Source organism: Gallus gallus, chromosome 5, assembly GCF_016699485.2.
Source record: "Gallus gallus isolate bGalGal1 chromosome 5, bGalGal1.mat.broiler.GRCg7b, whole genome shotgun sequence".
NCBI lineage: Eukaryota > Metazoa > Chordata > Aves > Galliformes > Phasianidae > Gallus > Gallus gallus.
In genome coordinates, this window is record NC_052536.1 from 29,740,894 (window position 1) to 29,758,579 (window position 17,686).

General features: G+C 34.2%; 1 protein-coding gene across 6 annotated transcripts in view; it reads right to left on the bottom strand.

Moving 5' to 3' along the window:
* Positions 1-17,686, bottom strand: part of RYR3 (ryanodine receptor 3) — a 184,748-nt gene that overhangs the window by 83,338 nt on the left and 83,724 nt on the right. For all 6 annotated transcript variants that reach the window (XM_015287302.4, NM_206874.3, XM_015287303.4 and 3 more), the window contains exons 31-40: positions 17,317-17,477; positions 16,604-16,769; positions 15,641-15,727; positions 15,057-15,283; positions 13,349-14,150; positions 12,918-13,118; positions 12,264-12,366; positions 9,088-9,225; positions 2,769-3,042; positions 797-911 (exon numbers count right to left, since the gene is read on the bottom strand). In XM_015287302.4, the coding sequence (XP_015142788.2) occupies positions 797-911; positions 2,769-3,042; positions 9,088-9,225; positions 12,264-12,366; positions 12,918-13,118; positions 13,349-14,150; positions 15,057-15,283; positions 15,641-15,727; positions 16,604-16,769; positions 17,317-17,477 (2,274 nt within the window). The remainder of the gene's footprint in view (positions 1-796; positions 912-2,768; positions 3,043-9,087; positions 9,226-12,263; positions 12,367-12,917; positions 13,119-13,348; positions 14,151-15,056; positions 15,284-15,640; positions 15,728-16,603; positions 16,770-17,316; positions 17,478-17,686) is intronic.

A 17,686-nucleotide genomic window follows, 5' to 3' on the forward strand; every position in this document is an offset into this window, starting at 1 on the left:
TTTGTCACTTCTGATTTCATGTACAAACACTACAGCAAAAACAGAAGGTTGTGACATCTATAAATTAGAAAACTATTAACCAGACAATAACTAATTGTAGCTTGCCTGACCTGGCAAAAAAACAAAAAAACAAAAACAAAAAAAAACCCCCCACAAAAACCAGCAGTGGGAGCAGAGGACAATTGCCTTTTTGGAAGGGATGGATTAACATTAAAACACCAGGCACAAATGAGAATAAAAATTATAAACCCACTTCACTTCTAACTTTCCTCAGGTAGCTGGAGGAATGTTCAGTTATGCCACTGTACCTTTAAACAAACATACAGATATTCAAACATAATACTAAGCACAGCTTTGCAAATTATAGTTCAGTTCAATAAATTGAAATTGAGTATTCAAAATAAAGTTGGCGTAAGTTAACTAAGCATGCAGTTTACTGTTAACAACACTTGATCTAAGCTGAAGATGTTTTCCTGGCAGACTTAGGCCTCCCATGTATGAACCTAACTTATATATTTAATTTAAAATAACAATAAAACCTTTTAAGGTACTATTAAACAAAATACCTATAACCTTTTACTAAAAAAATAATAATTCATAGAACACTGGACATGTATTCTTAATTTTAAGAACTTTTCAATTCCTTATGTTAATTAAGAATCGTTAAAACTGGACAAGCAATATCAGTCATATAGAGGAGATATATTTATCTTTGGATGCATCCTCTTTAACATCCTTTTATACCTTTGCAAAGGTTAAAGATGCAAAACTAACAATATAATTACAGTGAAATTACCTGAGATTTATCTCCTCCAAGCACATTCACCATCACATCCATAACTGTCTCATGCATGCCCAAGACTCTCATTAAGTTAGGATGCTGATAAAAAACCTTGTTGTTCATTATATCTCTAAAGTGGGAGAAAAGGCAACATCTTTAAGAAATACTATTTTCATTTATTAGAGATTTTAGAAATATGCGCTCATAGTAGTAACGGGATTTTAAATTCTCAGATTTCAGTATAAAACAAAATCATCTGACAAATAATTAACATTAAAATATGCTGTCATTTCTCTTTCACAAATTCTATATAATAACAATCTAAACTTTTTTATTATTTAAAAATGGCATTTCTTTCCTCTTTTCCTCTCCATTTCATCTTTAAATTCCTCTTACCACCTGTTCTGTTTAAAGAAAAAATATATTCTGTTATGATCTAAGTGGAAAAGAATATATTCTATTATGTTGTAAGTAGAGAATGGGGATCAATAAATCCAAATCCAATCTTGCCTCTGCAGAAACGCTGCTTAATTCATTTTCTCAGACCATAAAGCAGAAGATACTAAAGAGACTTATTTTTCAAGGTTAGCAGTTAAACATCTTTCATCAACATCTCTGAAATTAAGACTATCTGAGAAAAGATGTAAAATGAAATAAGAGTTCTTTTAAATAGGAATATTTTAACAATTTCATTCTGTACATTCTCCTTCTAACATATTCTGGAATTCTGTACTTTTGTTTAATAATCCAGAACACAATTTATGTGTTTTCATGGGAATATGAACTGCAAAGAACAAAAAATCATGCTTACTTTTTAAATGAACATAGATAACTGGTAAAGGAAACAGAACCATAACATTTAACTCAGGTAATGGGGGCTACAGACATGCCCAGTTTAGATGAAAGTTATCGTTAATCCCATTAGAAATCTCAGTAATTTTACAAACTCAGCAACAGGGACAAATTAAGTAATACTGTCACATACTAATTAATAAGCTGTTTCTATGTATTGCCCAATTCAACTGAAGAGACTATTATTTTCAATTTTTACAAAAAAGAAGCCTGCAATTTCTACAGCGAAATAGTAAGAGTAGTGCCAGTTCCTTACAACCGTTACAAAGGAGAGAAACTGTTCAGTGTTCCTGATGAAAGACGAATATAGTTCTTAGATAATCTTACAACAATCATTTTCTTTTTAAATACTCTATTTTAATTTTAGGCAATTCATTTTTCTGTGATATATGTATGTATATATATATGTATATTTACTTCCAACATGAGTGTCCTAATCTTGCAATTTTTTCACATAAGAGGAGTACTAGGCATGCACAAAACTACTACTACTTCAGAAGAATAGTTTCATAACATGAATGGAGAAAAATATTCTCATACTACAGCAGGGATTACATAAAGGCAAAGTCTTACAACTCTGAAGCTATAAGGGATAAAATAAGTAGTCTTCTGTGTTCAAGTACTTTGAGTTACCATTGATACCATTCTAACCAGCTTGAAACATTTCAGATCTTTGAAAGGAAAACAGAAACAGCCTTGCTGTTTCTGCCTAGCTGCTTGTAAAAACTTGCCACCTACAAAGATAGCAGCAAATCTATTCGCTTATATGTGAAAAAATAACGTGAGCTTTAATTTAGTGTGGTATTGACACCAATGACGACATAAGTCACCTGTTTACCCTAGATCTGCTAAAGCATGTTTTTCTACTAAACATCAACAACAACAAAAATACTCACTGGGCTTCACTGCTGTAAAAACAGTCCAGTTTCTTTAGGTGAGGAGATACTTTGGTTCACAGAAAAGAAGTTTGACACAGTTCATACTGATAGTGAGATCAGTTGGAGCCATACTAAAAAAGTCTAATACACATCAGCATTTCATTACAGCAATAATTTTCATCCAGGATCTAAAGTGGCTGGATTTACCAGTATAATAGAAAGTATTATTCAAAAATAAAATGATGTTAATTGCATACCCTAATCCATTAATCATTAGGAGTTCCTCTTCTTTTCCCATTCTGACACTGAGAAGTGAGCGAATTTGGCCCAGTGCAGCAAGCAGATTAATGGTATCCTTCACAGAGGCAGCACTAATAGTGTATGCTTTCCTCAGAGCTTGAAGTAGCTCACCAATGCTATCATATTGCCTACGCAGGAGAGTGTACATAATCCGAACCAATTCTGGATCTTGAATCTGATCTTCTTGGGACCAGCGCACCATAGTCTGGGATATGAGTTCCTTCAGTGTAGCTAAAATAATAAAATACAAAAAATATTACCAGCTATTACAAACAAAAAATTCAAAAACATACATTACAGTAAAGTATCAGATAGTAGTAGACAATAATGCAGTTGTAAGAAAGCAAAAGAATATTAGCAGAATAGAATTTGCAGCAGGAAAAATAATGATGGATCTTTCAAAGTAAGTCTGATGCTCCTGAGAGATGGAAAATAAGAAACTTAAACGTAGTGTCCAAATTAATACATGACTGTTAACAATGAAAACTTCTTGGCTTAACACAACCCCAGAAGTCATCCTTGTAAGTGTTATGCTAAATTATTGTTTTTTAATTTCATTTATATATTAATATTTATAAAATAGCTCTAATTTCAGAGCTTTTTCTATTGCAGACGTTGTCACTAGCAATGACTCCTACGTCATCTTACAGTGCCAAAGAAACATATTTTTGATGAACATCAGTCTAGGTTTGGAACATACAGAGCCCCCTTCCCTCCCCACCACCACCCTCCCCCCCCCAGAGTCAAGATAAGATAAGATGCCTTGTGAAGCTTTTCTGATTAGTGCATTTAATGAATGTTTAGCTATTTTGTTGTTCAAACAAAGGATCTCCACTGTCTTCAAAAGATGACAACCTACCTGGACACATCTCAGAACTGTATGATGATGCATATGCACTAACCGGAAAGGCAAACGGACTTAAAAGAGGGAATTTAAGCTGTATTTCCCATCCATTTTGGCAAAGTCACTATCCCTTGGGAATATATTTTATAAAAGTTTGTACCGTATTGAAGCACACAACCCATATTGCTTGGAGCAGTTCTATGTTGGATACATTTCCTACACAATGACAGTGAAAACAATCTTTCTAAGCCCTGAGTTTAGGAACTTCACATGAAAACTAAAACCATGCTCCCGTCCTTATTATTAAAAATGTTCATTGTTTAGACTAACTGGAAGAGGTTATCTTCACACTAATTATTTCTTCTCTCTTTCAATTTACTTAAAGATGTATTAATAGAAAACCATCATTAGTTCTCCAATTGTGTTACAAAAACAGGCTGTAACTCTATGGGAGACAGATTATATTAAGGCAGCTCTATTATTTTATTAAGGGCAGTTCATGAATAAAAATATAACACAAGCATTTTTTGAAAATGCTAACTTTCTTCAATCAAGACAGTTTCTTCTGTCAGTACTATGGCATATTCTCCTAATTATTGCACTAAAAAATCTACTCCCCTAGAATAACTAACACCTTCCAAGAACTTTGCAACTCACAACTCATTGAATGTTACTCATTTCAGGTTATATAATAAACATAACAATGATTATAAGGAATAACAATGACAGCAAGAAATATTTTATTCAAAATAATGTAGCATATAGGATTTTGCTACGGTGAGGAAAAATATCATTTGATTCTACCTAAATGGTTATGTTTTCCAGTTCAGCTGCAAAAGCATTTGCACTGAATCAATTTTACTGCATTTTTACACACTTGAGTTAACCATCAGATATTTTCACCTAACTAAAAGATAGTTATAATTTTTAGTACAAACATAATATTTCACAGGAAACACATTCACATGAAGTGAACAAACATAAAACAAATTGTTTCCTTGAATTTTCTGTGCAGAGATACCCATATGTAAGCACAACTTACATTGTGTCCTGTCTTTTTCATACTTTCTCTAGTTTTGATAAGGTTTTCCTATAAGAAGTGTTACTGCTTCTCAGATTTTAGTATCTTGGAAGTCCTGTCACCATAACTGACAATAATTCATTGTTTATAATCAAGAGTTCTAATTTGCTTTAAATAAATATTTTACAAACTTATCGTTAACACTAGTTTAAAGTACTGGCATTCTTCTCTATTTGAGAACTGAAATGAACACATGATTAGAGAAAAGGGTAATTTATTTGTAGAAAAAAGTTCCTTCCACATGCCTTGATTACGAATACTCAGAGAATTTCAGCCTTAGCAACACGTACACACAACTCACACCACTTCTTGATTTATGTACATAGAAGTATTGGGATACTTCATGTCCTTATTTCTTTCTACTTCCTGAATTCCAAATTTCCTGGTGTGGAGAGGAGAGATAGAGGGAGAGATGACGGAAGTTCACATGTGGATTACATAATTCAGTTTTCAGCTACTTCCTCATAGGTTTTCCATCATCCTTTGAGTGACATCAGTATACATATGAATGTCCATATGTACATTAATGTTATGCATTATTTTTAAGGAGGACTTCCAACCTGAAGAAATTATCTGAAATATCTAGAAATACTGAATTATCTAGAAGAACAGGTCCTGTAGTATCACTTGTCCAACTTGCATTTCTTACGATTCAAGGCCCCAGTATGTATTAAATTCATAACCTGTTATTTCAGCAAACACCACATTTCCCTGGGCTTTAAAGACTGAACAGGCTGATCATGTAACAGATGTTCTGAGTTATGAAACAACTTTTTTTGTCAAATCTCACACAACTCTTGATGGAATAATTATCTGAAATGAAATTAATGGTCCAGAGTATGTACAAAGATCTGTTGTCAGATTGCAAGTAGAAAAGAAGCACCTGCTAGCACTGTTAATTGAAATACTATCTTCAGGTCATTGGCACAGTTCTGCACATGATATTTTATGGATATTGTAGAAACTTAGAGCTGGTAAAAAAATATCCTAATTGACAAAGGCAAGGAGCAAGCTCAGCAAAAACTTACATTCTAATGGAAGAACTCTTTACTCACCATCTATAGTCACTACTAAGGAAAATATTAGAAACAAGTAAATATATGACAAGAAAACCAAAAGCAGACGTAGAGATTCGTACCATATATAAAATTCATCAGAGGCAAAGCATAGGAATGGAAGTCAAATGACCTGCTCAAAGCAGCTCAAAAAAATACTTAGACAGTAGAGAGGAACAGTAAAAGAACTGTCTTGCCAATTGAGTAATAGGGTGTGAGCACATACATATAAAGGAATACAGTTCAGAATAACAAGTCTGTCATTTCAATTGTTTCAGAATGTTTCTGTGCATGCATGTATGTGTCTGCATGCATACATACCCTAAGATGTGGGAAGGAATATATACACTTCTTTTGCTATAGTTTCTTCCCTGCCAGCAACAGAATGAAGCACAGTAAATAATTTATTAGGAAGAAGCAAGAGACAAAAAAAAAAAAAGTATTTTCAAAATGGAACATAAAATATTGCAAAGATGAAATAATGACAAACTGCTACTCTACTGAAGCAAACAGAACTTGAGATAACTTTAGCATGTAGGGCATTCCTATCTGCAGCTTGGAAAAAACAAACAAACCAAAAAGCTCTGTTTTCCTCCCAAGCGGCAAGGAAGTTCAAGTAACTCCTGTAATAAGCACTAGCAGAAAGTCATGTGGACCATTTTCTTATTTCAATTCTTCCTTTAATTAAAAGCAATGCATCTTTGAGACATTAGTAATATATGCAATAGGCTACTTTCAGCTTTTTATCACTAAATCAACTGCATGCAGTTATCTATTCTTCAGTTAATACCAATATTATTCCTCAAATTTGTTAACCAACAAATAACATTCTTCCAAATATTCTGAAGAAATGATCAGTTACTATGCATGACTTTTTCTTCTTTTATTTATTTATTTACTGTCACAAACATGCTTTGTTTTTCTGAAAATCCAGCATTTTAGAGGACCAAAACTGGTTTGCAAAAATGTATTCAGTTTGTCTGGGATGGAGTTAACTTCCAGAAAACCATCCATACAGTGCTGTGCTTTTTACCTGTGGCTATTTTGCACCAGTGTTTCGGCTATGGCTGAGTAGTGCTGGCACAACGTCAGAAAGCTGTGCCTCCAACTCTCCTGCCACAAAAAGGCCAATAGGTTGGAGGTAAGCAAGATTTTGGGATGGGACAGAAAAAGCTAGGGACAGCAGATCTAAAGTGACATTTCATACTGTATGATTTCATGCTCAACAATATCTGATTCAGCCACAACTTCTTTTTTTCTTTCCGCAGAAACTAACTTGAATTCAAGAGTAAAAACATTCAACTTTCAAACTTTGCAGTTTTCTTTTAAAAAAGGATACAGAACATATGTATATGTTATGAATTGATCTATATATCATGTGTCAATACCCATCAACCTTCACAGTGCTTTGCAGCATGTAGTGTGAAGGCTTATTAAGAAGAAAGCTCATTAACCTATCTGCCTGGTGCCATTCAACAGAGCTGGGACTGTTTGGCCTACAGGTGGAATCTCATCAATGTATATACATATCTGAAAGAGTGGATGTAAACCAGATGGAGCCAGGATCTTCTGAGTGGTACTCAGTGAGAGAACAAGAGGCAATAAGGACAAACTAAAATACAAGAGGTTCTGTCTGAACATCAGGAAGCATTTTTACTCTGACGGTAAGATAGCACAGACACAGATAGTCCAGAAAGTTTACAGAGTCTCCAAGTTCAGGGATATCCAGATTAATGATATCTAGACAGAATTTTGCCCAGGTCCTCAACTTTAGAAACACATGTAACAAGGGCTGCTCTGAAAGTAATGCCTCCTATTTTATTGTATTGACCCATTAGGGAAGTGGATGTTGGTGGTTTGGCAGTAGAGGTTGAGCCTTCCCACAAATATTCCATTATTTTGTTGCTGTGCAACAGATGACAGTGGATGGTCAGTCTGACTGAATGGCATCTGACATGGTGTCTCACTCCAATTTATAGGAGGGAGAGGAGGTTCTTTAAAATATATATACCTGGCGTGAGATTAGGAAACAACGGTTCAAATGTTGGTCCGACCAGTTTATTACAAATGTTAATAAGGGAGATGAAGAAAGGGGAGGACGGATACTATTACAGATTGGGGTAATGAGGAAGGGAAGAAAGGCAATAGAAAAGATAGAAAATAGAATCAAGGAGTCTTCATAGATACAAATTAGGATGATGGGGAAGGGAAGAAGGCCAGCAGAAAAGATAGGGAATAGGAGCAAGGAGTCTCTATAGGAAGCAAGAAGGAGATAGTCACCACCATGGGTCCGGCATGGTTCATGGTTCGGTCGTTGCTCTTCAGTAGAAGTGGGCTGTTGGGTGTTGTTGTGTTGACGAGGACAGTGACCACCGCGACAACAACGATGATAACTATGATAATTGCGATGGCAGCACAAACTTATTTATAAGTCCAGAGTGGTTGAGTCAGCCTTTTGGAATGACAGCTTCTGGCTTTTGGATCTCAGTACGAACTCCTTTTGTTCCTATCTCCCTGGCCTTGCCAGCAGATAAGAGGGAGTATGGAGACGCCAACTTGTATCTTGCCTTCACAAGATACGATGGTATCATTCCCCAGTCTCCCATAGCAGACTTTGGTCACAGGACAGATCTTCTGCCAGTAAACAGTCCAGCAAACAGTCCGGTAAACAGTAGTAACAATCTGGTCACACAAGGCTACAAATTCCATGCTACCTATTTTTTGAGACTGCATAGAAGAAATACCTGTCCTCCATCAGTTGGTCAGAATTCAAAACAAAACCTTGCATGTTAAAAGCTAGCTCTTTAAAAAACAAAACAGCAACTGGAAAAGAATCTTGTCACACGTATCTTGGTAGTGTATCTGTGTAGTAGACATCTTCTTATGGAGGAATAGAAATTTAAAATAGAATTAGGCTGTAAAGAAGACAGGTTTGGGATTTCAAAAAACACCCACAGACCTATAAAAGGAAACATGTCAAATTCAGAATTCTTGAGTCAAGTTCAGTGTGCCATAATTGATTTTTTCCTCCTTTCTTTTATTCTAATATGCAAATTTTCAAACAAAACCTTAAGGATCTTGATCCAAAATATTCTCCACACTTTAACTCCCTGTTTAATGATACATCTAATACATTCAATATGTAGAATAACTGTTCTAATAGGTAAAACAAAGATAAAGAGGTAGTCTCCTTCTTCAGTACATTATGAATTTTCATTAGCAAATGAACTCGTGTTAATCACATAACATTTCCATCACTTGTATCACAGAAGTATTTATACAGAAATAAAACTTACTAGGTGATTTATCTTCTTCTTCCCTGGGCTCTATTTTTTCTGGTTTTGGTGGACCTTTGATTTTGTATATTAATGAACGAAGTTTGCCAGTCAAGGAGGAATCTTCCTCTTCCTCTTCCTCCTCTTCTAGTGGAATACCTTAGCAGGTAATAAAAATAATAAGAACAAGTGTTAAGTATTTTAAGATGAACTCCTTTTATATTTCAAAAATGCAAGTATCTACAGAGCAATTCTTTAACCAGCAAGTTTCATGTAGGAAAAAAAGGTGTGTTAAGGCCAGCAACCTTAAGACGTTAGCTACAGCAGCACTGCTCAGAAATAAATTACATTTATTTCAGTACACACACTTCTTACATCCAGATTTATACTATTTAAAGAGGTGGTAAGTGTCTTTTTGACTACTGTGTTATGTCACGTAAGCAGTCACTCCTCCTCCTGTTTATATGCTCCCTTCAAGTACTGGAAGGCCACAATGAGATCTACCCAGAGCTCATTGTTTATCTTCTCCAAGATAAACAAGCCCAGTTCCCTCAACCTTTTCTTCAGAGGAGAGGTGCTCCAGCCCTCTGATCATCTAGTGACCCTCCTCTGGACCCACTCCTAGCGCTCCGCATCCTTCTTGTGCTGGGGGACCCAGGCCTGGATGCTATACCCCAGATAGTGCTTCACAAGAGCTGAGCAGAGGGGAATAGAGTTAAGACAGTATCAAGAGAGGAGAAAGCAGCATCTTATTCACTCTGCTCCATACCAGATATCATTCATTCTCCATCTTCTGAGAGCTGCAACCCATTCAGAAACTGACCAGCTAGTTTTGCTTTCAGTTAATTGCTTAATTCAAATGGTAGAGGTCTGTGCACTGGAACACATAGTTTTAACCCAGGTAAAGGAACGAGTTAAGTGTAAAATTGGTGTTATACAATACAATCTGCTTTAAATTTGTTTTGTTTACAACCAAGAAACTGTACACAAAAATTATGATAGAGGATTATTATTTTGCTGTCAACTTTAATCACTCACAGTTAGGACATACTAGGATTATGACTGCCTGAGCAACTTTAATTCAGACTATTTGTGTATATTTGCTATGATGAGGCCTTTAATTACTTGATTGCATACATATTTTTCCATTTAGACTGCAAAGTTTACGTAGTATTAAAAAGCTGTTTAAATATTCCAAGCACAACTCATACTCAGTTTTATCTGCAGCTGTGACAGCTTTGTACTGACTTTCAGGACTAGGCCAGGATGCAGATTTATGGAGTATTTATTCGGAGTAATCCCCTATGATAAATCTGTACAAAGTCATGAACATGGTTCTGTTTAGGATCCAGAAGATCATTACAGTACTTTAATTGCTGGACTACTTTCTCATCTCCTTCAACGTACAAATTAATAAGGTAGTAAGCAAAAGTATGCCTCTAAAATACTACCAGCAACAAGACTTCACAGTAACAAGGAAGATATTTCCAGCTAAGGTGGGATCTCAATAATCTTCATCCTGGAGTCCTCAGAGAACTCCGTGTTGCCAAATATCTTTGAAAACCAGAAACATGATCAAGTGCTAACTGAACAGGGAAGACCACATTATCATTCTTAACAAAAACAGGTAGAATATAGAGCAGCTGAAAAGATAAGCACTTTAATGCTTGGAAGAAAAATGCTGGAATCAAAGAAACAAAGTTTCTGATAAACACTTAAAAGAAAGGATCAATGACAACCAACACAGGATTGTCAAGAGCATATCACATTAAACTAACATAATTTCCATCCATAACATGGTTAGCCTTACAGATACAAATCTTAATCTTAGTATCATCCCACACAATATCCTCATACAGAATCTGATGAAAACAAACTAGATTGTGATGTACACAAACTAAATACTGGCCCATTTTATGTTAGGTTCTAGGCTAGCTGAAGTAAATTAATTGGCTTATCACAAATTCACAGCTAGACAGTTGCTGGAGATTTTAACAGCGTACCCAGAAATATGATCACAAGCAGAAGATTTAGCAATACAAGTACAGAATCAGGGGACTCATTATAGCTACTAAAAGTAAACACAAACTGTTTATTATTTGTCACTAAAATAATATAATAACATGAACTCAGTAAAACTGGCTTTAAGGGTAATGAGTAAAGAAAGAACTAACAGACTGTATCAGCAAACATTTAAAAATGACCTCAAGCAAATCGAGGAAGTAGGAGAAAGAAACTAACATTATTATGCTCTTCTTAGCGAAGAACTTTAGATGCTGTCAACCCACTCTAATGACCCTGTTCTCTTCTTGAACAAGATTTGTGCCATGAACCATAGGACCATGAAAGGCACTGGAAGAATAACCATGACACCAAGAAGGCAGATATGAAAAAGTCTATCAATTTTAACTGCATGATTATTGGGAATGAGCAGTAATAATTGACTGACTTGACTATAAATATTAGCATCATGGTAAATGGTATAGCAGTTCCATGACTGCCTTAATTAGACTAAGATCTCAATGGACTAAAGAAATAGTTTGAGCATCACATATCAAATGAGATTATTTAATCAATCGAAGTTACACAGAATATTTTATTTAGTTCACCCTTGCGTATACCCTAAGGAAATTCAGGTTCAGCCTCCGGAGGAAAAGCAGGCAACTCATACTGTAAGCTTCACTCCAATAGTGTCTTATAATGGATATCATGTTTACGTATATATCAGGAAACTCAGCTAAAACAGCTATCTATTATTAGATACCCCATATCTATTATTTTTTATTTAATTTGCCACTACTAAGTTTCACAGCCATAATGCAATTTCAATTCCTTTTATCTACTTCCACATGTACGCACATCTATATAAATCTTTGAAGGTAACCCAGCCTTCTTTTTTTTTGGATGATTTTTGCTATTGCTAATTGAGTCTAAAACCAACACATTAACAGAAAAATACAAGAAAATATTTAATAAATACCTAACAATGAAACCTGAAACAATGTCACAGGCTTTCTGTATTTTTGGTAGCATGTAACAGAAGTTTTTCAGAAAAAAATGAGCATGTAGAGAGAAAAGCATTTACAAAAAAAAAAAAAAAAAAGGAAAAAAGACAAGGAAAAAGGGGAAAAAAGGGGAAGGAGGGAGAGAGGAAGCATTTTTATTTTATAACTGATCTGATAAACCTTGTTACTCACCACAGTGAATTAGAAGATCATCGTGGAAGTCATATAGTTCATCCCGAATCTCCTCTGGACAGGGACAATCCTCTCCCAGTTGAAAGTTCAGCAGCATGTTAATCTTTAAGGGTATTTAAATATGTTAAAGGTACTGAGCCTAAAACACAACCTACTATATAGCCATACTTAAATCAGCATAAAATATAGATTTTTAACACACATTACTGAAAATTGTATGGCAATATTCCTTTGCAATTTTTAGGTATAACTGTCATAAAAATACAGCACACTTAATAATAAAGCTATTTCCTGAATGTAGAAGATAAATACATCCAACATACTAATGCCAACACAACACTAATCTCAAGTCAATACAACATGATAACAAAACTTATTAACTTATCTTCTAGAACTGTCTGAATCATAGTTCCCCGACGTTGGATGAAAATGTTCAAACTGTCTACGCTCTTGAGAAACCCAAAACCAACTGCAATCTAGAGCTTGATTTCTGGAGTACTGGAATAAGCATTTTGACATTCAGAATTTTGTGGCATCTTAATCAATTTTATCTCAAGTTCAGTTCTGATTCTTTAGTAGCTGCTATGGCAGTATAGAAGTCAGAACTCTTATCATTACACTAATGTTCAGATTCAGTCATTTGTTTAATATTACCTGTTCTTGTGGAGGAGATCGAAATTCCTTAGTCTTCTTGGCAGTCAAAGCTGCGGACATGTTCAAGGCTTGCATGAGTTCATTATACCTGTACTTCTGATTATATTGCAATTTTGATACATAGTGATCTGCAAATGATACAATTGCTTCCACTCTGTGTTGCAGCTCACAGTCACAGAAATAATTGAGTAAGTGGCACATCTAGAGTAGAAAAAACAGATAAATTCAACAGCTTAGCATATTAAACTCTGAGGAATAGCTATACCAGATAATATAATAATATCAAATTTGGTTATTAAGATGAAGCCATACAGCAGATTTTAATAAAGACAGCCAAGATTCCAAAATTTTTAAAATGAAGACCAGACAAAGTATTACCTTTCTTTCATTGATAGCACAGCACATATAATATGTTTATATTAAATGGTCACCTGAAGCTTAACAGATTCTGGTAATCTCGTCTGCAATAAGCCCTTTGTAGGAGCTTTTGTTTCTTTTACTGCCTTTTCTCCAGCTTCTACAGCTTTTTCTTCAACTTGTGTAACTTCTTCCTTCTCTGTCTTCTCTTCTGCTTCTTCCTTGTGATCTCCGAAGACATTGGGATCAATGAGGATTAACACCTGCTTCACATCATCATCATCAAAAACTCCCATTACAAGCAATGTTGCTATGAGTTTAAGAACAGGAACAAACTGGAATGCAATATGTCCTCCAACAGGGTCTCGTATATGAGAACCACTACACTGTACTGCCTCTGTCAACATACTTATAGCTTTGGATTTAAGTGTGTCAAGTGGAATATCTGGGCTGGATGTCTGATGTTCTTCAGAGGTTACAATAAAGCAAGGAGTAGAAAAATTAAAGCTTGGTTTGAGACAAGTGCTAAGCCCTACTCCAGGTAAACCATGCTTCTTTGTTTCATCAGGATATAATTTAATAGTTCGAGTTTCCTCTGTAACTGGAATGATAAATTCATTGTTCATCATGAGCTTGGCTTGCTTGGCATGGTCCAAATGAATACTAATGAGCAAGTCATAGAATCCAGAACGTAGGAGTCCAGGCAAATACTGATTATCTATTGTGTAAAATAACTGAGATATATCTACATGGCTACAAAGTGCATAAGCAACTCTAGTGTTACCTAGAGCACAAACTGAGCTATAAAGTTTTAAAGTGTGATAGTGAAACTTCATCAAATCTTCTTGTTCACATAGTTCCAAAATATCAACACATCTGTTACGAAAAAAAGAACAGAACACTCATCAATTTCACGAATTATTTTTTTTAAGTTTATAATCTGTGCATATTTTAGCCCGTTCTAGTTTAAACCATTACAAATGATATTAACTAACTTTATTATACGAATCCCATAGCAAATGTGGTAATATTTCAATGAGATTATTTAAAATTAGCACTGAATGTAACAGGATGAAAAGATCCATGACAGAGAAGATTCTTTGGGAGCTACAGTAAATCATGTCTTAGTTTTTCAAAGTCATGTACTCAGAATGTTGAAACTGTAGATCTTTTTTTCCCCCTCGATGAAGCACAGTATTAATATTATTGACTCTTTTCTTGAATTTATTGTCATTAATGATAAGTAAAATTGGCTATTAATTTACAAAAATAACTTAAATCTATAGTTTTTAAACTGGCTTTTCTGTTTCGCTTTTGTTTATAGGCCGACTTATCATTAGTTACAATATTTGATATTTTAATACATCTTTATTATCATCACTGAAGGCAAAACAAAATATAAGGAAGTCAGGACCTCATCAATAAGAGCAAAAAAAAAAAATTCATGTAAATTTAAAGCAGATGAAAGAGAAATAGATGACATAGTTTTAATAGATAAGCAATCAGCAGAATTATATTTGCATGTTCTTTATATTTTTCAGTCTTACAATATCTTTGTGTTTAAAGGTCTAGAGATTTAAGACAGATTATGTTAAATTTTAAAGGAAATCAAGTAGTTATGCTTTCCCTTACTTAATGCAAATATCATCACATGGCGTTAAAATTGTTTGGCCTCTTTTACCTACTTAAAATTCATGAATACAATTTTATAGAAGATAGGATGACGAATTCTAACCAACCCTAGTCCTAGCATCCTCCAACTCTAGTTCCTTGAAAATGTACCTGTTTTCCTCTGGGATATGAAGTGCCATCATCTGCAGAGGTTCCAAACACTGCACAACCCAGCCATGACGTTCACTGACACGCTCTGTTTCTACTTTTAGAAAGCTGTTAGGCATTCTACTCCATAAAACAGGTGTAATTGTTTGCACATCAAGGCGAGGGGGACACTGAGGAACAGGATTTCTTTCCTCACTCTTAAAAATTGCTGCTGATAAAGGCATGGTATTCTGAAAGAAAGGGTATTAGAATTATTTTTGTAACATCTTGTAACTTATAATATCAAAATGTAAAGTAATTTATTAATAGCAAAGAACTCACAGAAACGTGAGTTATTGTAACAAACATTTTAAAAACTACCAATACGGTGCTCTCCTCAAATACATCCAGTTTATTTTGACAAACACAGCTTTAATTTATGATCAATTACCTTCATAAATGTATTAGGTATACAGAAGAAATTTGTTTACATTTTAATCAAATGAAAACTCTTGTCAAAAATTCAGTCTTCCTAAAAAATTTCAATTCAGCAGAAATTTCTGTGGAAACAGATTTAAAAGAGCATATTTAAAGAAAATAGTTAATACCTTTAATTTACCAAGTTCAAACTGAATTAAGTTAGTGCTCGTAGGCTGTACAAAAGCTGCAGGAAAAAGTTTTGTGTTTGGTTCAACCTAGAAAAGAAATGAGATTAAAAAATTAGAATGGCAACAATAATCTTCTATCCAAATATGATATTAAATAAATACTGTATAGCTTATATTTTACTATCAAATAATTGCAGACACTGTACTGAAGTGACAGTCAGCGTCTACCTGCAGTTTATCTCTAATACAGTAAAAGTTTTGCTGAGTTATCTTTACAGACCCACCAAACTTATAGGCAGGCATTGCCTTATTCGATAACAGGCCTACAACATGAGCTTTCCTAAGATAGTATGTTGATTTATTTAAATTATAACCAAATTCAACACTAAAATGGCTTTTAAAAATCAAGACACTTTACAACTAATTACTTTGTCTTTCACTCCTGGAAATGCACCCATAATACAGACTGAGGGTAGAATACAGCTTTTCAGAACGCTATACATCCTCTAGCATTCTTCCACATTTTATGATGAACAAAATATCTCACTATGAATTAAGCTTGTAAGTAAATTTTGAATAAAGACAAAATCAGAAGAAGATGACAGGAGGGTGAGAGTGCATCATTTTATAAAGATGGCACAAGTCTTAATGTCATATTAAAATCAGTGAAGTATTGTATTTTAAGAGATCTCATAAATTATTTGATTTTCAGGTTCAGTATTTGTATCCAGTCTTAAAGATCACAATGTATCACACTGAATCACGGTGCTGCAGATTTAAAAATGTTTGGCTGCTGGCTATCTTTGTTTTGAGAATCTTAATTTCACCACAGTACAATATACGAAAATATGTTATTGTAACATGACTAGTGCTCACTTTGATTTCTAAACAAGCTAAAGAAATCTTTATAATAGCATCAAAATTATCAACTTAGTAGATAACTTCCTGAAAATTTGATAATACCTGATAACAAGTGCCAAGCTCTTTTCCATTGGCAGTGAATGACAACATTCCAGTAGCCAGGTCAACAAAGCATCCAATTTCTAAATCAACATTACTGCGACCTGATCTCTGAGAATTAGCAGCTATATCTCCTCCCCAAACCATATAGCAATTACTGCGCTTCACACTGCAGGAACAAGAAAAAAAAAAGACAACAAATCACAATTCACACTGAACTTGACAGTATTCATGAAGATGTATTTTTCAGTGAAGTAACAGAGATACTTAAAGGTGCTTCTGCTACAATTAGCCTTATTTTCTAATTACTATCATCAATCTTTTTATTGTAAGCATCTTGGGTAAAGTATTATATCAGACTAACAAAGTGCATTTTCCTTCCCTTTTCTAAAATTATGGAAATTATCATGCTTCTCTTTTCTTAGGTAAAATACAGCAGAAGTAAGACTTTCATTCTTAACAACCAATGTGGATGTTAGAAGAAAAAAACATCCCAAAACATTTGTTCGAACAGAATTTTAAAAGTAAATACACTCACTTTAACAAGTCTGAGTAAAACACATTTGTATATAAATGAACATAGAACAGTTCTACTCCATAATTTATATTATTATTAGTTTAAATAAATGCTCAGAATGTAATCAAGCTTGTAGATATTTCACTTTGAACAGCGATATAAAAATATAATTTTTAATAAGTAGTCAATAAATCCATACCTTTCATGAACCCTGCCTCTCTCATCTCCTAAAGTAACTGTCACTGTGCAGTTTTTATTTATGTCAAAATTCTCACTGTAAAAATGATAGTCTGGTGTTACCCAGCCAACCCAGACAGAGGATGGGTCTTGGCCAGCAAATATCCGCAAGGAATAAAAACACTGAAAAGAGGAAAAGAACATATTAGTTAGTAAAACTAAGTTATTTCCTGAAGTAGTCAAGTAATAATGAAAAGAAAGCTCAATGTACAACTTCAATGTGGATTTTTCAAAATAAATAATTTTTAATAGTAGATTGAGACAGTGAAGTTTATGCCTCAAGTCATAGAATTCTAGATGTTACTTATACAGAGCTTTATATTGTAGTATAT